Genomic DNA, 26,598 nt, shown 5'->3' with positions numbered 1-26,598 from the left:
GGAGTGTCTTAAAAGGAGGAAAGTGAGGTAGTGAGGTGTAGGGAGTCAATTCCAGGGCTTGGGGCCATGGCAACTGAAGGTACGGTCACAAATTGCAGGACGAATGATTGGGAATGCACAACAGGCCAGAATTAGAGGACTGCAGATATCTCAGAGGGTCACGAGGTTGGAGGAGATTGCAAGGATAGGGATGGGCAAGGACAAGAGGGATTTGAAAACAAAGGTGAGAATTTTGAAATCAAATATATTGCTTAACCATGACGGTCAACAAAATGGGGCTTGTTGCGAGTTAAGACAAGCACCAGAGTTTTGGATAGCCTCGGGAGAATGTGGAAGACCTGGCAGGAGTACATTGGAATAGCCAACTCTATAAGTAACAGAGGCATGGATGAGGGTTTCAGCAGCAGATGAGCTGAGTCAGCAGCAAAGTAAAGGAATGTTACTGAGGTGGCAAAGTTATCTTAGAGTTAGCATGAATGTGCGATCAGAAAGCTATCTTGGATCAAATGTGACACCTTCATCACCAAAACAGGTGATCTGATCCATTGAAGCCATAATGACCTTATGTCCTGTTTTTTTTTCTGGGAGAGTCCCAGATTTTCCTGGTGTCACGACAATTTCCTCAAATTTTTTCAAATGTCTCCTTTTTGGACAACTTTTAAATGATGCCAATGGAAACAATGTGGTTGCAAAATAATAATTCCCCCACCGCCGGACTTGTGCTGCAGGAGCTCTGTCCGGGCCTCCCCTATGTGGTTTCGGAACAACTCTGAGCAACCATGAACTCTCTGATGGCGGAGATGTGCGGCAGGTGGTGCAGCTCAAGACTGAAACTCATACTCAATGGGGTGGGGTGGTTCTGGGGAGAAGCAGTTCAGCGCCACACTGAAATGGGGGACCCAACCACAGATGTGAAACTTTTGAGGGCATTCGAGACGGACAATAAATGCCAGCGCCGCCCACATCTTGTGGAAGCAGAAATGAATAAAAAATACTCCGAACTGGTTGAAATTCTGTTCACCTCAATTCAAGCAACATTATCACCATAACATATGCGATCCATTCATGTCATTTGCTCCGGCTGCCAAACCTCCTTCATTGCCCACTCCAGCGGAATGTTTTGGTCCATGTTCGATGTGAACCAACTGCCCTGCCCCCCCCGGGCCGCTGGGCGCGTGCTTGCGTGGGTGTGGGACAGGGCGCGCGCGCACGCTCCTCCCCCTTCGCTGCCGCCGCAAACGGTTGGCGCCCTGCTCGCCTGCGTCAGACGTCACCGCGAAATGGCGCGCTTTATGGAATAGTCAACAGCAGCACCCGAGGCAGCGCGAGAGTCAGGGCCCGTTAACGGACAGACCCTGGCGGAAGCGGAGGGCAGACGTCAGCCTCTTATTCTGAGGTAAAGGAGTGAGTGACTTCAGGCGGTGTCTGGAGCCCAGAGCGCGGATTCAGTACTAATGGAGGGGCTAGACCGACCAAACCTGTTGGCGTTAAGCGGATTGAAAGCCCCCTCATTCTCTGCTTACCTTCTGGACTCCCCCCCCCCCCCCCCCCCCCCCCGACAGGCCGCATGCACTCGGTAGGCACTTTTCGAACCGGCCACAGTCGATAACGAAACAGCCCCCCCTCCCCCCCCATCACGAATACAGGGCCATCTCCCGGCCTGTGTTAAGTTAACTAATGCAAGTTTGTAGGAAAGGACTTACGATTGATTTTCGAGGCTGAGGAAGTAGAGGAGAAAAAGTGGCCCAGAGGCCCTTCAAGAAGCCCTTATCCAACCAATAGTCTGACTTTTAATGTTGGCTGCGATGCCCACTGTAGTTGAATAGCTTCTATGAATGTGGTTCTCACCCACCCTACAAACCTACCTCTGTTAAGGACAAAGAAACATGAGTGGCAGTGGGCCCCAGGTTCCATTCCTGGCTTGGGCCACTGTTTGTATGGAGTTTGTACTTTCTCCCTGTGTCTGCGTGGGTTTCCTCCGGGTGCTCCTCCCACAAGTCCCGAAAGATGTGCTGTTAGGTGAATTGGATATTCTGAATTCTCCCTCTGTGTACCCGGACAGGTGCTGGAATGTGGCGACTAGGGGTTTTTCACAGTAACTTCATTACAGTGTTAATGTAAGCCTACTTGTGACAATCAAGATTATTAAAAAGAAAAGTACAGCTTAGGAACATGCGTTCCAAGCCTGCCGATCATGATGCCCTTACTCTGTCCGCATCCCTCTTTTTCCTCCCTATTCTTGTATCCATCCAGATGCCCCTTAAATGTTGCGAATGTGCCTGCTTCCATTACATCCTCTGGCAGCGTGTTCCAGGCACCCACCACTCTGTGTGGAAAAACTTACCCAGCACATCTCTCTTAAACCTACCCCTTGAACCTGTGTCCCCTTGTAATTGATACTTCCACCCTTGGAAAAAGCCTCTGAATATCCAGCCTGTCTATGCCTCCCATCATTTTGTAGACCTCTATCAGGTCTCCCCTCAGCCTCTGTCTTTCCAGTGAAAACAATCCTAGTTTATTTGACCTCTCCTTGTCGCCAACACTCTTGAACAGGCAATATCCTGGTGAACCTTCTTTGCACTCTCTCCAAAGCTTCCACATTGGAAGAGCGAGGGTTTAAACTAATATGGCAGGGAGATGTGAACCGATGCAGGCAGTCGGAGGGAAGTAAAACGGGGACAGAAACAAAAGGCAGTAAGGGGAAAGGTGTAAGGAAGAGAAGCCATAGTCAAAAATCAAAAAGGGCCACAGTACAGAGCTCAGTGAATAGGCCCAGTAATACTAAAAGGAATAAAACGGGAAGTAAAAACATGAATGGAAAGCTAAGCAGCAGGTGATGACCTGAAGATATGGGTTCAACGATAAGGAAAATTGGAAGAAAAGTTGAAAGGAAAAATAACTTAGAGGTTACTGATAGAAGTGTTAAGATTCAAAAAGGAGGTATAAAAGCCAACATAAGGGTACTTTACCTGAATGCTTGTAGTATTCTGTAAAAGGTAAATGAGTTGATGGCGCAAATTATTGTGAATGACTATGATTTAGTGGCCATTACTGAAACATGGTTAAAGGATAGTCATGACTGGGTGTTAAATATCCAAGGATATCAAACTATTCGGAAAGACAGAGTGAATGGTAAGGGAGGTGGTGTAGATCTGTTATTTAAGGATGACATCCGGGCAGTAGTGAGGGATGACATCGGTGCTATAGAGGAGAAGGTTGAATCCATTAGGGTGGAAATCAGGAATAGTAAGGCGACAAAGTCACTGAAAGGAGTAGTCCATAGGCCACCAAATCGTAACATTACTGTGGGGCAGGCAATAAACAAAGAAATAACTGATGCATGTAGGAATAGTACAGGGGTTGTCACGGGGGATTTTAATCTACATGTCGATTGGTTTAACCGGGTCAGTCAAGGCAGCCTTGAAGAGTAGTTTATGGAATGTATCCGCGATAATTTCCTAGAACAGTATGTAATGGAACCTACAAGGCAACAAACGGTCCTAAATCTGGTCCTGTGTCATGAGACAGGATTGATTAATGATCTCATAGTTAGGGATCCTCGCGGGAGGAGCGATCACAATATGGTGGAATTTAAAATACAGGTGGAGGGTGAGAAGGTAAAATCAAACTCGTGTTTTGTGCTTTAACAAAGGAGATTACAATGGGATGAGAGAAGAGCTGGCTAAGGTAGACTGGGAGCAAAGACTTTATGGTGAAACAGTTGAGGAACATTGGAGAACTTTCTAAGCGATTTTTCACTGCTCAGCACGCGTTTATACCAAGAAAAAGAAAGGACGGTAGAAAGAGGGAAAATCGACCGTGGATATCTAAGAAAATAAGGGAGAGTATCAAATTGAAGGAAAAAGCATACAAAGTGGCAAAGATTAGTGGGAGACTAGAGATTTGGAGATCTTTAGGGGGCAACAGAAAGCTACTAAAAAAGCTATAAAGAAGAGCAAGATAGATTATGAGAGTAAACTTGCTTGAATATAAAATCAGATAGTAAAGTTTCTACAAATATATAAAACAAAAAAGAGTGGCTAAGGTCCTTTAGGGGATGAGAAGGGAGATTTAATAATGGGAGTTGAGGAAATGGCTGATGAATTGAACAGGTTTCTTGGGTCAGTCTTCACAGTGGAAGACACAAATGACATGCCAGTGACTGATGTAAATGAGGCTATGACAGGTGAGGACCTTGAGATGATTGTTATCACTAAGGAGGTAGTGATGGGCAAGCTAATGGGGCTAAAGGTAGACAAGTCTCCTGGCCCTGATGGAACGTATCCCAGGGTACTAAAAGAGATGGCTAGGGAAATTGCAAATGCACTCGTGATAATTTACAAAATTCACCAGACTATGGGGTGCTCCCGGCAGATTGGGAATTAGCAAACGTGACACCATTGTTTAAAAAAGGAGGCAGGCAGAAAGCGGGTAATTACAGGCCAGTTAGCTTAACTAACTGTAGTAGGGAAGATGCTGGAATCTATCATCAAGAAAGAAATAGTGAGGCATCTGGATAGAAATTGTCCCATTAGGCAGACGCAGCATGGGTTCATTAAGGGCAGGTCGTGCCAAACTAATTTAGTGGAATTTTTTGAGGACATTACCAGTGCGGTAGACAAAGGGGAGCCAATGGACATGGTATATCTGGATTTCCAGAAAGCTTTTGACAAGGTGCCACATGAAAGGTTGCTGCATAAGATAAGGATGCATGGCATTACGGGTAAAGTAGTAGCATTGGTAGAGGATTGATTGATTAATAGAAAGCAAAGAGTTGGGATTAATGGGTGTTTCTCTGGTTGGCTAGTGGTGTCCCTCAGGGATCAGTGTGGGGCTCAATTGTTCACAATTTACATAGATGATTTGGAGTTGGGGACCAAGTGCAATGTGTCCAAGTTTGCAGACGACACAGATGAGTGGTAAAGCAAAAAGTGTATAGGATACTGGAAGTCTGCAGAGGGATTTGGATATTTAAGTGATTGGGCAAGGGTCTGGCAGATGGAATACAATGTTGACAAATGTGAGGTTATCCATTTTGGTAGAAATAATAGCAAAAGGGATTATTGTTTAAATGATAAAATATTAAAACATGCTGCTGTGCAGAGGGACCTGGGAGTCCTGATGCATGAGTCGCAAAATGTTGGTTTACAGGTACAACAGGTGATTAAGAAGGCAAATTGAGTTTTGTCCTTCATTGCTGGTGGGATGGAGTTTAAGACTAGGGAGGTTATGCTGCAACTGTATGAGGTGTTAGTGAGGCCACATCTGGAGTATTATGTTCAGTTTTGGTCTTACCTGAGAGAGGACATACTGCCGCTAGAGGGTGTGCAGAGGAGATTCACTAGGTTAATCCCAGAGTTGAAGGGGGTTGGATTATGAGGAGAGGTTGAGTAGACTGCGACTGTACTCGTTGGAATTTAGAGCGATGCGGGGGGGGGGAGATCTTATAGAAACGTATAAAATTATGAAGGGAATAGATAGGATAGATGCGGGCAGGTTGTTTCCACTGGTGGGTGAAAGCAGAACTAGGGGGCACAGCCTCAAAATACGGGGAAGTAGATTTAGGACTGAGCTTAGGAGGAACTTCTTCACCCAAAGGTTTGTGAATCTATGGATTTCCCTGCCCAGTGAAGCAGTTGAGATCCTTCATTAAATGTTTTCAAGATAAAGATAGATAGTTTTTTGAAGAATAAAGGGTTATGGTGTTTGGGTGGGAAAGTGGAGCTGAGTCCACAAATGATCAGCCATGATCTCTTTGAATGGCGGAGCAGGCTCGAAGGGCAGATGGCTCCTAGTCTTATGTCCTTCTGATAATGTGGTGACCAGAACTGCATGCAATACTCCAAATGCGGCCTTACCAAGGTTTTATACAGCTGCAATGTGATTTCCCAACTCCTGTACTCAGTGCCCTGGCTGATGAAGGCAAGCATGCCATATGCCTTCTTAATCACCTTGGCCACTTGTATTGCCACTTTTAGGGAACTTTGGACCTGCACGCCCAGATCCCTTTGTCTGTTAATGCTCCGAAGGGTTCAGCCATTTACAGTATAATTCATTTCATTTTCATACTTATATTTGATCCTCCCAAATGCATCACCTCGCATTTGTCCGGATTAAACTCCATCTGCCATTTCTGTGCCAAGTCTCCAATCTATTTTTATCCTGTTGTATCCTCTGACAATCCTCAGCACTATCAGCAACTCCGCCAATCTTTGTGTCATCTGCAAATTTATTAATCAGACTACCCACATTTTCTTCCAGATCATTTATATATACTACAAACAACAGAGGTCCCAGGACTGACCCCTGCGGAACCCAACTAGCTGCAGATCTCCATTCAGAAATACACCCTTCCACCGCTATTGCCTTCTATAAACAAGCCAGTTATGTATCCATCTAGCCAGCGCACACCGAATCCCATGTGATTTTAGTTTTTGTACTTGTCTGCCATGTGGGATCTTGTCAAACGCCTTGCTAAACTCCATATAAACTACATCCCCAACTCTTCAAAGAACAAAGAAAAATTGCAGCACAGGAACAGGCCCTTCGGCCCTCCAAGCCTGCACCGATCCAGATCCTCTATCTAAAACTGTGCCTATTTTCTAAGGATCTGTATCCCTCTACTCCCTGCCCATTCATGTACCTCGCCCATGTAGGTCATTGTGAAGGATAATAGCAACAAAATGCTTCTTTTACTCAGCACTGGATACTTCTTGGAGACGCTACTCCAGAATGCTGACAGCACATGGACTTGTGTGTTTTTAATGTGCTGTCAGAAGTGAGGTGCAGAAGTTCAGTCTTTTCATTTGCAGCCAGCCATAAGTTAATGATTGACTCCAGGGTCTCAAACTGAAAAGGATTTTTCACCTACCTCTTCTCTTTCAGAACCTGAAACTTCTCTGCAAACCTCAGCGCAGCCATCTCAGTGCAGCCAGGTGCAATTGAATAAGGCTTGCCAGTCTATTGACCGTTCCCTTACTAACACTGTTTGCTTCGATGTGTCATAGCAGCGTGGCGAACATAAAAATAAATTCCAATTGAGGGGCAATTTTAGCGTGACTAATCCTACTCTGCACATTTTTGGGTTGTGGGGTTGAGACCCAAGCGTCGGGAGCATGTAGTAGTTTTGGCTTTGTTCTTGCACTTGCAAAACTTTCAATAACTTTTGGAAAGCACCTTCACAGTGCTGAAAAGCAATCATCATCCTTCCCTTTCAATTTGAGGTTCAGTCCGTTTAGAATTGAAAAGGTGTCTGCAAGGTAAGACTAGTTAGCATCCAACTCTCATTTGCCAGTACTTTCCTGCATAAATCACACATGGACTTTGCATCCTGTTTTGCATTGGTACAATTAACAAAGCCATGCCTCAAATAATCATCTTTAGACTGCTTTGTTCACAATTTTAATTTCTTTTAAGTAGGCTGTTCACCAGAGGCCCTATAGCTCTGTATACAGTTCCCACTAGCACTGTTTTGTCCTGCCCTGGATTCTCCTGAGCTGCTCTCTCCTGATTCAGTTGTTAGATATTGGCCTGTTAGGGTCTCTGGCCTCTCTTCCTTGTAACAAAACTATCCATCTTGAGTTTTCACATTCCTGTTGTTTGCTTGCTTGCAGCTAGAAAATGGAGGAATCGCTCCGTGATCTTGAGGCAAAAGCAGGACGTGCAGGGCACTCGAGTGTACGTGCCGGGTGCGTGACCTGCTCTGTTGCCGCTTCTGGCGGGACGACTGCATCATTCACATTTAAAAGCCTGTTGAGGCTCGCATTCTTTTTTCTTCTTTTCCAATTAAGGGGCAACCAGCACATCTTTGGGTTGTGGGGGTGAAACCCACGCAGGCACGGGGCAAATGTGCAAACTCCACACGGACAGTGACCCAGGGCCGGAATTTGAACCTGGATCCTCAGCGCCATAGTCCCAGTGCTAACTACTGCGCCACGTGACACCCCAAGGCTGGCATTTTCAACTTTAAAGCTGGTTGCTGCCGGCATTCTTAAAAACCAGTGGTGTCTGTTGGGCGCTTCTCCCGCGATTGCAAACGCTCTGTGACCGATCGCTCTGTGACCCATTCTGATTTAAACATTGAAAAAGAGTCCATGACCTGTTCATTCATCACTCCTGTGCTTGCTCGTCTACATACATAACCCGCCCCCCCAGGCGTTTGCCTGTTTTAAAGTCCACATCCTTGCTTTCAAACCCTCCATGGCTTCATTCATAACCACCCCCCCCCCCCCCCAGCTTTTACTATGGTCAATAGTTTTGTTGTTTTTGTTCCTGATCTCTCCTGTCGCTGTTGATTATGTTCTTGTTGAATCTCTTGGGTTGTTTTACAAAGTTAAAGGTGCTCTATAAATGCAAGTTATTGGTGTCATGTGAGAGTACCTTTAAGAAATGGCTGCTTATCAAATAGCTGTAGTGGATGTACCTTTTAAGAAATCGGTGTTCATCAAATAGCTGCAGTGATGTCAATGTGGGTGGAGCTGGGCTGTCTGTATGCTTTGCTTTCGTTTTTGAGCTGGCAGCTACAGTCTGTTTAGTTTTGTTTTCAGAGTTGGAGCTGCATCTAGCCAAAAAAAGGTGTAATTTTGATCTCTCTGTATGAAAAGAAGGCCTTCAGATCACTTGCTAATTTAAAAGTGCTAACTGCTCTCAGTAGAGAATTTAAATCTGATGTCTGTGTTAAAGAGGGTATTTGTCTTATGCATGTTAGGAAAGATTAAGGGTTACTTATAGAGTACTGTATTCTTTGGGGGAAGTATTTGAGTTGCTAAGATGTTTACTGTGTGTTTATAAAATGCACAGTAAGAAGTCTTACAACACCAGGTTAAAGTCCAACAGGTTTGTTTCAAACACGAGCTTTCGGAGCACGGCTCCTTCTTCAGGTGAATGGAAAGGCTTGTTCCAGAAATGTTTACATAGACACAGTCAGAGATGCCCCGGAATGCGAGCACCTGCAGGCAATCAAATCATCAAAGATGCAGAGAGAGAGGAGCCATTCACCTGAAGAAGGAGCCGTGCTCCGAAAGCTCGTGTTTGAAACAAACCTGTTGGACTTTAACCTGGTGTTGTAAGACTTCTTACTATTTTACAAAGACATGGGAGCGCTATCAGCCTAAACACCCCTATATAATCCAACCCATGCTTCTTTGTTCAAAGACGAGCAGGTTAGGTGAATTGACTAATTGTCCCTTAGTATCCAACGGTTAGGTGGGGTTATGGGGTTACAGCAATGGGGTGGGGAGTGGGCCTAGGTAGGGTGCTCTTTCAGAGGTTTGGGTGTAGACTCAATGGGTTGAATAGCCTCCTTCTGCACTGTAAAGAGTTATGAAACAGGAAAGAGACAACATGAAGTATGTAAGCTAAGTAATGACAGAACAAGCATTGCTATCTTACAAAGCGGAGTGTCACATTTCATCCTATGCACACAGATGTGGTTGAAGAGTTCAAAAAGAATATACACGCAAAAAGCATGAGGCATGCTGGAAATGAAGAGCCTTGATTCATACTTTTTTTCAGCAACGCATGATTAGGAGCTCAGTGCCAAGGAAATGTATCGTCAAACGTAACCAGCTACTACCAACTTTGTATTACATAAGATATACCATGAAAGCAACCCATTCCTCTTTATACACAACTTATTATTACCTCATAGCACCATCTGCCCAACAAGTAGTATAAAGAAGGGTCATTTGGCTTCAGGTCAATGGCCTTATCGAGGTGTTCCTAGAAAAATAGCAAGAAACAAAGTTAGATTGTAAACTTGTTAATACAGCAGTTGAGAAGTCAGCAGAATATGATCTGATCACTCTACAGACTAATGCATACACATCCAAACCCTGAAAGTATAGTTCAGGCCAACATATTTATTTTTGTACTTTCTTTTGCTCTAATATGGTTATTTTTCCTCTCGCCATGAACCCCCTACAAAAATCCAAGGGGTGCTGAGCAAGTGTTCCATTGCTAGAGGTGCCATATTTTGTACGCGATGTTAATCTGAGGTTGTCTGCTTGTTCAGGTGGATGTAAAAGATCCCATGACACTGTTTGGAGAAGAGCAACACCGAGCCAATTATTATCCCTCCGTCAACATCTTGAACAGATTAACTAATCATTTATCTCACTGTTGCTTGCCATAACTTCCTGTGCGCAATTTGGCTACAGTGTTTGGATACACAACAGCAATTACACTTCAAGAGTAATTCATTGCTTCTGAAACACTCAAAGTTCAATATACAAATGCAAGTTCTTTCTTTTTTTCTACATATCTTTTCTGAAGCTAAAGGTCGTGCATTAAGCTGGAAAATTCCAGTAGAGCAGGAGGTTGTTAAGCCCATCCTATGTGCTAGTTTTACAGCAGCACAAAATTAATCTAATCTCCCTATTCCCTCCTACAGCCTTGTTTCTTTCTCTCTTCAAATATTTATTCATTTTTCCCTCAAAAGAATCAATTATTTCTGCTTCACTGTTTTCCTGTGGCAAAGTATTCCATTGTCTGACAACTCTCTAAAAAGCCATCTCCTCTAACTTTTCTGATCTCTGACTCCCTTATCAGAGATAAAGGGCGCAATGTAACCACTGCGTTGTGACTGGCGCAGATCTGGGTGCGTTGGGTAAATAGCAGGAAAGGCCATAAATCGGGATTATGAGCATGGAGATAAGGCTAAAAAAAATAAGGATCCGACGGAGTGTGGGTCGTATAGGCCCATATCACTTCTGAATGTGGACGCAAAAGTATTAGCGAAGGTACTGGCAGGTCAGCTGGAGGAGTGCCTCCCAATGGTGATAGGTGAGTATCAGACGGGGTTCGTGAGAGGGAGGCAGCATTTTTCGAACATTAGGAGGGTTTTGAACGTCGTCATGGCACCGGTGGAAGGGAAGGAAACAGAGGCGGTTGTGGCATTGGACGCCGAGAAGGCCGAGTTTGACCGGATAGAATGGGGGTACTTGATGGCAGTTCTGGAGCGGTTTGGGATTGGACCAAGATGTGTGAACTGGGTAAAGCTACTATATAAGGAGCCGACCCTGACTTGGACACACATGAACTGATTGTGTGGGGGGGGTGGAACTTGGTGCAGGAGCCAAGGTTGGACAGATCACGGCCGTGCACGCTGGTCCCCTCGGTGGGGGGGGGGGGTGGCGCTGGCTGGGCTATTGGTGGAAATGGGAGGGGTGAACCTTGGAGGTTCCTGCACCCAATGGAATGGGGGTACTTGTTTTCCTCAGCAGTCCATAAGGTATACTTGCGGATCGACTTCTTTGTGGTGGGGAAGGCTTTGCTGGCTGGGGTAAGGGGTCGGAATACTCGGCAATTGCAGTGTCAGATCATGCTCCGCATTGGGTGGATATGGTACTGGAGAAGGGGGTAGCGCAGAGGCCGGGGTGGAAACTGGATGTGAGTGTCCGCACAAACAACATCAGCTCGAGATACTTTTCTCTCCGTGGGACGAGGCAGGGATGTCCTTTGTTTCCCCCCTGCTGTTTGCACTTGCAATTGAGCCATTGGCCATCGCATTAAGTTCGGGAGCATGGAAAGGAATAGTGCGGGGGGGATAGAGAATAGGGTGTCCTTATATGCCGACGACTTGCTGTTGTATGTGTCGGACCCGAGTGTCGATAGGGGGAATATTGTAGCTACTGCGGGTATTTGGCTTTTTCCCGGGATACAAGCTGAACCTAGACAAGAGTGAGTATTTTGTGGTGTCTCGGCCGGGGCTGTGGCCAGGGGGCAGGGGTGGGTGGCTGCCATTCCGTAGGGCAGAGACTCACTTTAGATATCTGGGGGTGCAGGTTGCCCGGGAGTGGGGGAGACTTCGTAGATACAACATCTCTAGTTTGGTGGGGAGAGTGAAAGTCGATTTGGCAAGGTCTCCCTCTGTCACTGGCGGGTCGGGTACAGGCGGTTAAAATGAATATGTTGCCACGGTTTCTGTTTATTTTTCAATGCCCACCGATTTTCCTGCCAAAGGCCTTTTTCAGGGAGATTGAGGGAAGGATGACCTCTTTCATATGGGGAGGGAAGGATTACCTCGTTCATATGGGGAGGGAAGGTGGCCGGAGTGAGAAAGGTGCTGCTACAGAGGGGAAGGCAGGCAGGGGTTTTGGGTCTTCTGAACCTGATGTACTACTACTGCGCGGCGAATGTGGAGAAGCTGCGGAGCTTGGTCAGAGGGGTTGATTCCCAGTGGGTCAGAATGGAGGAGAGTTTGTGCAGGGGGTCGGGACTGAAAGCACTAGCAACACCGCCGCTCCCGATAGCTCCGGGGAAATACACTGAGGGAGTCCGGTAATAATAACTTCATTGAAAATCTGGAGGCAGTTTCGCCAACACTTCGGGTTGGGGGCAGGGCCAAGGGAAATGCCGATTTGGGGGAACCGCAGATTTGAGCCAGGGAGATGGGATGGAAATTTCCGGAAATGGGAAGGGAAGGGGATTAAGACGCTAAAAGACGTGTTTCTTAGGGGACGGTTTGCAGGATTGAAGGAGCTGGAAGAGAAGTATGGGCTGGAGCAGGGAGAAATGTTTAGATACATGCAGGTTCGAGGTTTTGCCAGAAAGGAGATACAGAGCTTCCCGGAGGAACCGGCCTCCACATTGCTGGAGGAGGTGCTGACGACAAGGGGGTTGGAGAGGGGGGTAGTGTCAGCGGTGTACGGAGCTATTTTGGAAAAGGATAAGGCATCACTGGAAGGGATCAAAGCAAAGTGGGTGGAAGAGTTCGGAGAGGTTATTGAGGAGGGGGTCTGATGTGAGGTGCTCTGGAGAGTAAATGCCTCCACCTCATGTGCGAGGTTGGGGCTGACACAGCTGAAGGTGGTATGCAGAGCACACCTCACGAGGGCGAGGATGAGCCGATTCTTTGAAGGAGTAGAAGATGTGTGTGAGCGTTGCCGGGGGGGGGGGGGGGGGGGGGGAAGAGACACCCCGCTAATCACGTTCATATGTTTTGGTCCTGTCCAAAGCTAGAGGACTACTGGACATTACCAGTGCGGTAGATAATGGGGAGCCAATGGATGTAGTATATCTGGATTTCCAGAAAGCCTTTGACAAGGTGCCACACAAAATGTTGCTGCATAAGATAAAGATGCATGGCATTAAGGGTAAAGTAGTAGCATGGATAGAGGATTGGTTAATTAATAGAAAGCAAAGAGTGGGGATTAATGGGTGTTTCTCTGGCAATCGGTAGCTAGTGGTGTCCCTCAGGGATTAGTGTTGGGCCCACAATTGTTCACAATTTACATAGATGATTTGGAGTTGGGGACCAAGTGCCATGTGTCCAAGTTTGCAGACGACACTAAATGAGTGGTAAAGCAAAAAGTGCAGAGGATACCGGAAGTCTGTAGAGGGATTTGGATAGGTTAAGTGAATGGGCTAGGGTCTGGCAGATGGAATACAATGTTGACAAATGTGAGGTTATCCATTTTGGTAGGAATAACAGCAAAAGGGATGATGCGCGATCAATGAACACAGAAGCGAAGGAGTAGTCCGAATCAAAGACTTTAATCTACAAGAAGTGTGCTCAGCAGCAAGAGTACAGAAATGACGTGGCTGCTGGGAAAACACAGGTTCATATACTCAGCCTCGTAGGCGGAGCTACCTTCCTCCCGATCAATGACATGACAACACTTGGGCCAATGGGCAACGAGCCTTCTACACCAATAGCAGCTCACATTCTCAGGTACTGTAATACCCCTAGTCATACTACCACATACACCCCTTGTTGAGAAAGGAACTTGGCTGGGGGGGGGGGGGGGGGGGGGGGGGGGCGTGTGCCTTTGAGAAACCGGGGGATGAGGGAGGGGGAGGGGGTGGTATCCCGTGCGAGTGGGATAAGAGACTGGTAGTATGACTAGTGATGTGGGATCATACCTCTCCAACGGTGGCTGCCCACTGGCCCGTAACTATATACAGTGACATGTTAGAACACGGTAACTATTTACAGAGTTGGAAAAACGAGAGAACAAGAAAAAAAGTCCATTAACAGTTCATATCGACTCGATCAGCCGATCGGGGGCCTTGGATGTCCTCTGTGACCTGCGGAGCTTCGTTGGAGATGCGGGCGTCCATGACTCCGGGAGCGATGATCCGGTCCTCATGGCTGCGTCCGTACCCCTAGGCAGAGCTGGTGAGGGCCAGACCGTGGGGGGGGGGGGGGGGGGGGGGGGGTCGGGTCCTCTAGGCGGTGAGGGGGTTGGCGGGCCAGGGAGGGGAGCCCCTGCGGGAAGCAGTTGCAGCTGGAGTGTGGTTGAGGGAGCTGGTGCCGGGGATCCGGCGGACGCCAGGTCCCGTAGGGAGACCGTGTCCTGTCGGCCGTCTGGATAATCCACATATGTGTATTGTGGGTTCGCGTGGAGCAGCTGGACCCTCTCGACCAACGGGTCCGACTTGTGCGCCTGCACCTGTTTCTGGAGTAGGATGGGCCCGGGGGCAGCCAGCCAGGTCGGGAGCGGGGTCCCTGAGGAAGACTTCCTGGGAAAGACAAGAAGGCAATTGTGAGGCGTTTGATTGGTAGATGTGCAAAGCTGTGACCGGATTGAGTGGAGGGCGTCTGGGAGGACCTCGTGCCAGCGGGAGACTGGGAGATTTCTGGACCGTAGGGCCAGTAGGAAGCTCTTCCAGACCGTACCGTTCTCCCTCTCGACCTGTCTGTTAGCCCGGGGGTTATACTGGTCGTCCTGCTTGAGGCAATGCCCTTGCTGAGCAGGAATTGACGCAGTTCGTCGCTCATAAAAGGAGGACCCCCTATCGCTGTGAATGTACGCGGGGAATCCGAACAGGGAGAAAATGGCGTGGAGGGCTTTAATGATGGTGGGTGTGGTCATGGGGCAGGGGATGGCGAACAGGAAGCGGGAGTACTTGTCAATCACGTTGAGGAAGTATGTGTTGCAGTTGGTAGAGGGGAGGGGACCTTTGAAATCCATGCTGAGCCGTTAAAGGGGGCGGGAAGCCTTTATCAGATGCGCTTTTTCGGGGCGGTAGAAGTGCGGCTTGCATTCCGCGCAGATGTGGCAGTCCTTAGTGACTGACCTGACCTCCTCGATGGAGTCGGGCAGGTTGCGGGTCTTTACAAAGTGAAAGAAACGGGTGACCCCCGGTTGGCAGAGGTCCGCGTGGAGGGATCGGAGGCGGTCCACTTGTGCGTTGGCACAGGTACCGTGGGACAGGGTGTCGGGAGGCTCGTTCAGCTTCCCAGGATGATACAAGATGTTGTAGTTGTAGGTGGACAACTCGATCCTCCACCGCAAGATCCTGTCGTTCTTTATCTTGCCCCTCTGTGTCGAACATGAAGACCATTGACCGTTGGTCTGTGAGGAGGGTGAACCTTCTGCCGGCCAGATGGTGCTTCCGGTGTTGCACAGCCTCTACTATGGCCTGAGCTTCCTTCTCGACCGAGGAGTGGCGGATTTCGGAAGCATGGAGGGTACGGGAGAAGAAGGCCACGGGTCTGCCCGCTTGGTTGAGGGTGGCTGCCAGAGCTACATAGGACACGTCGCTCTCTACCTGGAAGGGGAGGGACTCTTCGATAGCGCGCATCGTGGCCTTTGCGATATCCGCTTGATGCGGCTGAAGGCCTGGCGGGCCTCCATCGACAGGGGGATCATGGCTGTTTGGATGAGGGAACGGGCTTTGTTGGCATAATTGGGAACCCACTGGGCGTAATATGAGAAAAAAACCAAGGCAACGCTTGAGGGCTTTGGGGCAGTGGGGGAGGGGGAGCTCCATCAGGGTGTGCATGCGTTCCGGGTCGGGTCCTATCACTCCCTTTCGCACTACGTAGCCGAGGATGGCTAGGCGGTCGGTGCTAAACACGCATTTGTCCTTGTTGTAAGTCAGATTCAGGAGCTTTGCGGTGTGGAGGAATTTGCGGAGATTGGTGTCGTGGTCCTGCTGATCGTGGCCGCAGATGGTGACATTATCGAGATACGGGAAGGTGGCCGTAAGCCGTATTGGTCGACCATTCGATCCATCTCCCTTTAGAAGACGGAGACCCCGTTTGTGACACCGAAGGGAACCCTTAAAAAGTGATACAGCCGCCCGTCCGCTTTGAACGCTGTGTACTTGCGATCGCTTGCGCGGATGGGGAGCTGGTGAAAGGTAGACTTGAGGTCCACCGTGGAAAAGACCTTGTACTGCGCGATCCTGTTGACCATGTCGGATATACGGGGAATAGGGTACGTGTCCAGTTGCGTAAACCTGTTGATGGTCTGACTGTTGTCTATGACCATCCTATTCTTCTCCCCGCTCTTTACCACCAGAACTTGTGCTCGCCAGGGGCTGTTGCTAGCCTCGATGACCCCTTCCTTCAGAAGCCGTTGGACCTCGGACCTGATGAAAATCCGGCCCTGGGCACTGTCCCGTCGGCTCCTGGTGGCGCCAGGTTTGCAAACAAGGACGGGGGATCGACCTTGAGGGTTGCGAGGCTGCAGACAATGAGGGGAGGCATAGGGCAGCCGAATTTAAATGTTAGACTCTGGAGGTTACATTGGAAGTTTAACCAATGTAAAACTTTTTTTTTTGTTTGACTGGTTAGGGAGCGCAGCGTCTTACCGTGGTGGGGTGGACGAAATTCTCTGTGCTCCCGGAGTCCAGCAGGCAGGTTGTCTCGCGCCTGTTGAGCAGTATCCTTGTTGTTGCTGTAGAGAGGGTGCGGGGTCGAGACTGGTCCAGAGTGACTGAAGCGAGTTGTGACAGATAGTCGGAGTCTTCATCGGACAGTGAGTAGTCACCCGCGGGGTCCTCGGAGCCGATCCAAGATGGCGGCACCCGTCGGTTGCACATGGTTGGTGGTGGACCAAATGGCGGCGCGCAGGGGTTGCACGTGGTGTCGGGAGTGTAAAATGACAGTACCCGGAGGTCAAACGTGGCGTTGGGGGATGGGGACAGCGAGATTCGCGGGCCACACGGGGCCCCTGGAGAGAGAGAGAAGGGGGAGTCCCGCGGTTGCTGCCCGGGACTGCAGCGACCGCCTTTGCCTGGCAGACGGCCACAAAGTGGCCTTTCTTTCCGCAGCCCTTGCAGGTTGCAGAACGGGCTGGGCAACGTTGTCGGGGGTGCTTCGCCTGACCGCAAAAATAGCAACGGGGCCCCGCGGGTTTTTCGGGGCGCCCTGCGGCGCAGGCTTGGGGGGGTCCGAGTCCGTGGGGGAGAGAAAGTCCGAGTTCCACGCTGCCCAGGGGGCTGCCGCGCGGTCGGGTGCGTAGGAGCGTGCGTTTCTGTTCACGACACCTAGGGAGTTAGCGAGGGACCGTGAGACTCAAGGTTTCTCTCTCTAATAGTCTCTGCCGGATCTGTGGGGACTGCATGCCTGCAACAAATGCGTCTCGGATGAGGAGTTCCGCGTGCTCATTAGCAGACACTTGTGGGCAGCCGCAGTTCCTCCCCAGTACAAGGAGGGCACGGTAAAAATCGTCCAGTGACTCACCAGGGATCTGCTGCCTTGTGGCTAGTAAGTGCTGAGTGTAGACTTGATTTACCGGCCGGATGAAGTGTCCTTTAAGCAGGCTCATGGCCTCGTCGATGTCAGCCGTGTCCTCGATGAGCGTATATATGGCGGTGCCGACGCACGAGTGGAGGATGTGTAGTTTCTGCTCCTTCGTCGGCACGTTTTCCGCCGTACTAAGGTAGCTGTTGAAACAAGCCAGCCAGTGCTTAAATGTGGCTGCTGCATTTGCTGTGCGGGGGCTGAGTTGTAGACACTCTGGCTTGAAGCGGAGCTCCATCCTTTAAAATCTTGTAGATTAAATTGATGCGCGATCAATAAACACAGAAATGAAGGAGAAGTCTGAATTGAAGGCTTTAATCTACAAGAATGTGCCCAGCAGCAGTAGTACAGAAATGACCTGGCTGCTGGGAAAACACGGGTTCTTATACTCAGCCTCATAGGCGGAGCTACCTTCCTCCCGACCAATGAGAAGACAACACTTGGGCCAATGGGCAGCGAGCCTTCTACACCAATAGCAGCTCACACTCTCAGGTACCGTAATACCCCTAGTCACGCTACCACAAGGTATTATTATTTAAATGATAAAATATTAAAATATGCTGGGTATCCTAGTGCATGAATGGCAAAAAGTTGGTTTACAGGTGCAACAGGTGATTAAGAAGACAAATGGAATTTTGTCTTTCATTGCGAGAAGGATGGAGTTTAAGACTAGGGAGGTTATGCTGCAATTGTATAAGGTGTTAGTGAGGCTACACCTGGAGTATTGTGTTTAGTTTTGGTCTCCTTACCTGAGAAAGGATGTACTGGAGCTGGAGGAAGTGCAGAGGAGATTCACTAGGTTAATTCCAGAGCTGAAGGGGTTGGATTATGAGGAGAGGTTGAGTAGACTGGGACTGTACTCGTTGGAATTTAGAAGGATGAGGGGGGATCATATAGAAACGTATAAAATTATGAAGGGAATAGATAGGCTAGATGCGGGCAGGTTGTTTCCACTGGCGGGTGAAAGCAGAACTAGGGGGCATAGCCTCAAAATAAGGGGAAGTAGATTTAGGACTGAGTTTAGGAGGAACTTCTTCACCCAAAGGGTTGTGAATCTATGGAATTCCTCACCCAGTGAAGCAGTTGAGGCTCCTTCATTAAATGTTTTTAAGATTGAGATAGATAGTTTTTTGAAGAGTAAAGAGATTAAGGGTTATGGTGTTCGGGCCGGAAAGTGGAGCCGAGTCCACAAAAGATCAGCCATGATCCCATTGAATGGCGGAGCAGGCTCGAGGGGCCAGATGGCCTACTCCTGCTCCAAGTTCTTATATTCTTATTATGTTATTATGGAAGGAGGTTTTTCGGATAATTTCCAAGGTGGTGCATGTGAAGCTGGACCCAGGTCCCCGGGAGGCCATATTTGGGGTGTCGGACCAGCCAGGGTTGGAAACGGGTGCGGAGGCAGATATCGTAGCCTCCGCCTCGTTGAGCGCCCGAAGGCGGATCCTGTTGGGATGGAGAGCAGCCTCTCCACCCTGTGCCCTGGCGTGGCAGGGGACCTGTTGGAATTCTTGACCCTTGAGAAGGTTAAGTTTGACTGAGGGGAAGGACGGACGGGTTCTACAAGTCATGGGCTTATGCATTATTAATTATGCACTTTCAAGAACTGGATAAGATCGAACATTAGTTGGGGAAGGATGGGTGGGAGGGTTGGGGGTGGGGGGGCTGTGTGTATTAAGGGTGACTATGGGTAATCCCTGATTCCTTTTTGTCATTTGTTTATGTAAACATGCGGGCTCATGTTTGGGGGCTGGTGGGAGGATGGGATCGTTGTTATTGTTATGGGGATTGACATATTTGTTGCTGATTATTGCTTATTGTTGGTGGGTGTAAGTTTGCGAGAAAATGTGAAAAAGGAGGAGAATCAAAATATTTTTAAATAAAAGTTTAAATACATTAGTATCTGAAAAAGTATCTGGAAGATTTGGCACAGCATATTGTGAGCTGGGTGGAACTGTTCTGCAGGTGATATTTGAACTCCGAACCTAAAATTTACTGTGTGATTTATTTGTACTAATCTAAGGAAGAAAATATATCTATTTCCATAGCACCTTTCACAAACTCGGGGATGTCTCTGCATTTACGGCAATTTAAGTCCTTTTTGAGGTGAAATCACAAGTCGATTTGTGAACAACATGATCCTAAAACTATGAGTTAGAAGACTAAAAAAAACTGTTTTCGTAATATTGTTTACAACAACAACAACTTTTATTTATATGGCATATTTGATGTAATAAAATATCTTGAGGCCCATCACAGAATTTTTCATAGAATTTCATAGAATTTACAGTGCAGAAGGAGGCCATTCGGCCCATCGAGTCTGCACTGGCTCTTGGAAAGAGCACCCTACCCAAGGTCAACACCTCCACCCCATCCCCATAACCCAGCAACCCCACCCAACACTAAGGGTAATTTTGATCACTAAGGGCAATTTATCATGGCCAATCCACCTAACCTGCACATCTTTGGACTGTGGGAGGTAACCGGAGCACCCGGAGGAAACCCACCCACACACGGGGAGGATGTGCAGACTCCGCACAGACAGTGACCCAAGCCAGAATCGAACCTGGGACCCTGGAGCTGTGAAGCGATTGTGCTATCCACAATGCTACCGTGCTGCCCAGAATGTTATAAAGCAAAATATAAAACAGCCACGAAAGGCGATATTAGGTCAGATGGCCAAAACCTTGGTCGAAGAGGTAGATGGATGGACAATTTTACGGAGGACAGTTCAGAGTTTAGGAATTCTGAATTCAAGGAAACACCCCTACTTTGTGAATGGTATAATTGGAACTTTCATTCCACCCAAGAGTGCCAGTCGGCCTTTAATTTAATAACTGAAAGAGGACACTTGTTACAATGAAGCACACCTTCAGTACTGCCCTCGGGTGTTAATTTTGATCAGTGTTTTTCAAACTTTATTTCCCGGCACCCACTTTTACCAACCGGCTGCCCTTCGTGACCTACACCGGCTGACCTTTGTGGCCCACCATTTTTGCTTCTCTTTATTACGACAGGTGAGCCTGGTTGTTCCTCACGATCTCAATTGCTTTGTCATTCAATGTTACATTTCTGCTAAGGACTTCAGCTGATGATTAAAGTTCTCGTGCATCCTTTGAAAAAAAAAATCAAGAGGTTGGTCCTCAAACTCACCATGCTTAATCTCCAAATGCCTTAGAAGTTTTGAGGGTTTGCATTGGTATAATTAACAAAGCCATACCTCAAGAAATCATCTTTATACTGCTTTGTTCCCGATTTCAGTTTCTTAATGTGTTGTTCGCTCAGTATACAGCTCACCAGCACAGCTTTGTCCTGCCGTGGACTCTACTGTGCAGCAGGTTCAGTTGTGAGATCCTGGTCTGTTTGTGTCTCTGGCCCTCTCTTCCTTATTATGAAACAATCCATCTTCAATTCTTCAGTCTGGTGCTTGCTTGCTGGCAGCTACAAGATGGAGGAATCTCTCCTCTGTGATTTTGTGCCCAAAGCACGCACATACAGGGTGTGTGACGTCAGTGTATGAGTCAGGCACGTGATCTGCTATCTGTCGCTGCTTCTGGCAGGAAAACACCATTGTTCGTATTTAAAGGCCGGTTGCGGCCAACATTCTTAAAAGCTGGTGGTGGCTGTTGGTCGCTTCTCCTGCGATCACGAACGCCGTGACCAATTGCTCCACGACCATCCCAACACCCGCCCTTGACCCACCAAGGGTTGCGACCCACAATTTGAAAAACCCTGGTTTAGATTACATGCTCAATTTTCTTGAATGTGGTTTCGAATCATAGAATTTACAATGCAGAAGAAGGTCATTTGGCCCATCGAGTTGGCACCGGCCCTTGGAAAGAGCACTCTACCTGAGCCCACACCCAGTAACCCCACCGAACCTTTTGGACGCTAAGAGGCAGTTTAGCACGGCCAATCCACCTAACCTGTACATCTTTGGACTGTGGGAGGAAACCGGAGCACCCTGAGGAAACCCACGCAGACACGGGGAGAAAGTGCAAGCTCCACACAGACAGTCACCCGAGGCCAGAATTGAACCCGGGACCCTGGAGCTGTGAGGCAGCAGTGCTTACCGCTGTGACACCCCTTAACCCACAATTTGCTTAATTTGATGGAAGAATGGTACTACTGAGCCATTAACATGGAATAGGCTGTAGAATGAATTATGTATTTTGTTTATCCTCTGAGTAGTTTCCTCAAAAGGATATAGTTCTCAAAAGCAATGGGGGAAGATTAAACACTGCTACAACCACCACCATCAACACCACCCATGAATAATTTCTGTATTATATAGGAGCTACATAAAAGTTGTATTTGAAATATATGTACGTTTATCTCCTGGTTGTTTACACAGGACCCAGCAAGTTACCATAGTTTTGGGTTTTGGACAGCTATGTATAATTGGTAAAGTAGCTAAGAATTACACTTTTTATCTTGTAGATGAATCTAGGAACAAGAAGTCCTAATCTTAAATTCCGAATTAATCTGATTAAATTCAAACTTTTCAAAAGATATATTTGAGAAAGAGGGTTAGAAATTTGGATTAAATAATAACAGACACCATTGCAGACAATGGCAGAGCAGGCAGAGGTGTGTCAAATAACTTATTGTGGAGGGTATTTTCATGTGGCCGTTCTTTAGTCTACTTTCAATGGCTGATTCTATTAATTTCCTGATAACCAAGTTTAAGACTAGCATCTGTAATTGCAGCTGAGTCTCTGTTGTCCTTCTTGAATAATAACATTTCCAGTTTTTCAATTGTTAGATCTTTCCAATGACCCTCAGTACGAGAATTGTTACAATCCCTGTAGTGTTAGTAACTTTGTAAAATAAATTCAAACTGCCAGTTAATAGTTGAAAGAATTTCAGATTTTAAGACGTTTACTGTAACACATAACAAAAATCAATAATAACTAAATACTATTTTTGTAGGTAACTTGTACTTGAAAAAGCAGAGTGGAATGCCCCCCTCCCCCCATTCTTAGTGCAACCAAAACAATGCACTTCACAGATATACTTTAAACTGTCCTTCAGATAGAATTCAGTTTCCCAAAATCGATCCAAAGTGATTTCCGCTCCAATGTATTCCTGTTCATTCCTCTGCCTAGTAACTTGCAATCTTAGAACTGTCATTCCCATGAAGGTTTCTTATCCCAGAGACCTTCCCTCTCGTCCAAGCCACTTCTAGCCTAATTTTAATTCCCCACAAATTTGGTCTACTCAATCTAAGCGCGAGCTGCACCTGCATTCTTACACAACAAATCATAGAGAGCTTTTTGACCTCCAGCTGCTCCCTCTTTTCTGGATCCAGGCAGACTCAAAACACTGATGTTCTGTGATATTCTAGGAACCCCTGTAACCTTGGTATTTGCAATAGTTTCCTCCACATCCTTCACCATGGCAAGGTGAATCACTTGGGTTGTGTATCTAGGTAGAGATGTTAATTAGCTATCCTTGAAAGCCCTTCATGTTGGACTTAATTGGACAACTGTTTAGTACCCAACAGTCTCTGCACTTTTTTCTGGGACTTTGGAGATCCTCAATCTCCACTATTAACACGTACACTGCTGCCATCCGACTTCCTTTGATCTCTAACAGTCAAATTACGCAAGGTCACTGTCGGGCACACTTCAGAACAGGTCGCATGACCTCTTTATTTTACTTTAAATTTAAAAACAAAATCCCAAAACATAATAATCCTATAAACCCTGTAACCGAGTCAGAGCATCATTAATCTCTGTTAAACTTATCTAGAATGTATGTTTTGCTAATGCTGAAGTCTTAAAGGAGCGTGTACAACATGTATTTCAAGCTGCACACTATCTGGTTAATGACAAGTTACAGGGAATGTATGATTGCACATATTTATCATTTTCACATTCTCATTTTGACTTCCCAGTGAACTTCTTGAAATTTTAATTCCTCCCGGAGTACCTTATTTCATATTACTGTACAATTCCTAATGAACTTCAAAGCTTTGTTTTGTGTATATCTATGTTAATATATTTTATTTGCAATTGTTTCCCATAACTGTCTTTTCTTGGAGCAATCTGTTCTGAGTTTAAGAACAACTGTTGGTTTGGTGCAGGGCATGGTTTGTTGCAACAATGTGATAAAACTGCTGAAATGTTGGTGCTTTCCCTAAAATTAATTGTCAGTTATAATTGTATTTAAATTTCAGCTTCTGTACTTGAAGTTCCAAAATGGCAATGCAAGTAAGAACTGAGCAGAATGCTGCAGTTGAAGAGGAAAGTTTTGGCCCACAAGCTATATCTCGTTTGGAGGTAAGTGTTACAAAAAAAAACTTGATTGTTGAAGGAGCTTAAATGGGATCCTATTTTCTTCTAACTTATGTACATCAGCTGTATTTTGCTTATCGTTCTCTAATTGTTTGGGTGTGTTTGTGTATTTTGCTCATGGCTCTGCCTTGAGATTGATCTGCTCCAATTCTTCAGTCAGTCTTCTCATTAAGATTTTGGTTAAGTGTAAAGATGGGTCTATGAAATGTTTTTACTACACCCCAACAACCCAAAGATGTGCAGGGTCGGTGGATTGGCTGCGCTAAATTGCCCCTTAATTGGGGAAAAAAAATTAAATTCAAAATGTTCTTACTATATCTATTCACTTGGCAAAGCATCCAGCTGTACAGTTTAAAACTGCAATTTGCCTCTTTATGTTTTTAAAAGAGCATCTTAAGCTGTGTTACAAAAGTTTGAAATGCTTGTCTTTAGGATTAGGGAAATTCACTCAAACCACCCAACCCCCTCTTCCTTCAAACCAAAGATGTGGCTTTGGATACCCGTACGGGTCCTGGTTTTGCCTGTCTGTTTATGGGATACGTTCCAGTCCTACTCCGGACCATCCCACTCTTTTATGAGTATATCAATGACTGTCGGAGCTGGTTCATGTTCCCATTTGGACTTGGAAAAAATGATCAATATCACTTCCAATTTCCACCACTCTGTCACCTTCACATGATCCATCTACAACCCTTCCCTTCCTTGACCTCTGTATCTCCATTTCTGGGGATAGATTGTCAACTAGTATCCATTACAAACCCACTGACTCCCACAGCTACCTCAACTTCACACTCCACAACTTGTAAGGATTCCATCCAATTCTCCCAGTTTCTTCGCCTCCGTCGCATCTGTTCCAATGTTGTCACTTTCCAAAATGGTGCTGCTGACATGTCTTGCTTCTTCAGGGTTTGGCAGCCACTGTGGTTGACAGGGCGCTCGACCGTGTGACCCATCTCCCACATCACTGCTCTCACCTATTCCTCTCCCTCCCAGAACCATGATAGGGTCCTCCTTGTCCTAATTTTCCACCCCACCAGCCTCTGCATCAAATGATCATCCTCTGCCAGTTCTGCCAACTCCGGCATGATGCCACCACCAAACATATTCCTGCCTCCCCGTCAGCATTCCGCAGGATCGTTCTCTCCGGGATATTCTGGTCTACTACTCTCATCACCCCCAACACCTCATCCTCTTCCACGGCACCTTCCCATGCAATCGCAGAAGGTGCAACACAAGCCCATTTTACCTCCTGTGCACTCACCATCCAAGAGCCTGAACACTGTTTTCAGGTGAAGCAGCGCTTCATGTGCACCTCCTTCAATCGCAATCGCTGCCCCAATGCGGTCTACTCTGCATTGGAGAGACTAAGTGAAGATTGGGTGACTGCTTTGTTGAAAATCCGCAAGTAGGACATGGACCTTCCTATTACTCGCCACCCTGCTCTCATGTCCACATGTTGATAGAAACCTTTTCTTATACGTAATAAAAGTTTAAGAGAAGAAATTATTTAGTGACATATTATTAAAAATCAAATATTAGCCATGACAGAAGGAGATTTGAGATCTCTGAACAATTTTCAGTAGACATAACTGGTGGGGCTCAGCTGCCCCTCGAGACCAAGGGAAGCTCTGCAGCACCCTTGGAAGCAATGGGGGCTTTTTTAGGACTATTGTCCCCCATAACTCTTCCGAACAACTTAGAAGTAGTGGGGACTTTGTACTGTCGTCCCTTTTAACTAATCCGATAAATAACTGACTAAAGTACTTGCACCCCCACCCCCCATATCTCAGCCTTTTCTTCTCAGGTTCTTTTCTCGGTAGGGGATGTTCCGCAAGCCGTTGCGGCTTGAGACTTTAATTGAGGCAAAATTGATGTCTGTCTTCAGTCTAGCCGAGTTTCAGATTGAAGTCTTCCGGTTGTCCGGTCTGTAATTCTGCCTTCGGGCCGCACTGTTATTTGGGGGCCCCTCCGGCACTGCCTGCCTTCGGGCCACTCCGTTCGTCCGACTCCGTCAATTCTCCCCTCTACCGTTTGCCGACTACTCCGATTGATGGATCTGTACTTTGTTATTATATTTATGTGTTGCCGTACTATATATTAATCTACAGAACTCAAGACTGAGCTTCTTGGGTGAAGTCAAGTATAGCTTTATTTATGTCAGTTTTAAAGTGGACTGATCAAGTCAAATTTTATGTGAATACAGAATCTAGAAAGTTGTTTGTCCAACGCAAATACAGATGGTAGAGTTGAATTCAAAATACAGTTCAGTTTGTGGTAATTTCTTCAGATCAAAATTCACACTACAAAAATGAACCAAAAGGAAATAGCAGTTTGCAAAGCAAAGAATAGGTTTCAAAGGTTAGGTTAAAGATGAATTCAGAGAGAGCAAGCAAAGGTTTTCTCCTGGTCTCTTAAGGGAATCATAACCTTTTGAGGCTCTGTCTCCTTTCTGACTGATTCGGTTAAAATAATTATAATTCATCTAATTGACCAAAATGTCTGTCTATCAAGTTTTAAGAGATAATGTGGCATGGGAGAATTTCTCTTATGTTTCCATAATATGGTGTGATCGAACCACCTGTTTCCACCATGTTTTCCAGAACTGGGATGTTTGCCCAGTTATGATAACGAGTCTATTCTGCAACGTGTGGCAATATTGAGTTCTTTACCCGTCAGTCTGGCCTCAATAAAACTCGAGATGGATTTTTAGGTATAGTAATATTTATTTTTAGCCAACTTGCAAGGCTGACTCGCTCCACAGAGGTTGAGAACACACAGGCGGTCTTCTGAAGCCCCAGAACCGAGTGAAATCGGAGACAAAGA

The 26,598-nt window shown here is 46.7% G+C and overlaps 1 protein-coding gene across 1 annotated transcript in view; it reads left to right on the top strand.

Moving 5' to 3' along the window:
• Positions 1–1,238: 1,238 nt before the first annotated feature.
• rad51 (RAD51 recombinase) overlaps positions 1,239–26,598 on the top strand; it is a 131,276-nt gene continuing 105,916 nt past the window's right edge. The window contains exons 1-2 of the mRNA XM_038783538.1: positions 1,239–1,396; positions 23,658–23,760. Of these exons, the coding sequence (XP_038639466.1) occupies positions 23,680–23,760 (81 nt within the window). The 5' untranslated portion in view covers positions 1,239–1,396; positions 23,658–23,679. The remainder of the gene's footprint in view (positions 1,397–23,657; positions 23,761–26,598) is intronic.

This window comes from Scyliorhinus canicula, chromosome 2 (genome assembly GCF_902713615.1).
Source record: "Scyliorhinus canicula chromosome 2, sScyCan1.1, whole genome shotgun sequence".
NCBI classification, from domain to species: domain Eukaryota; kingdom Metazoa; phylum Chordata; class Chondrichthyes; order Carcharhiniformes; family Scyliorhinidae; genus Scyliorhinus; species Scyliorhinus canicula.
The sequence above is the reverse complement of the archived record's forward strand: the minus strand, read 5'-3'. Positions and strand labels throughout refer to the sequence as shown.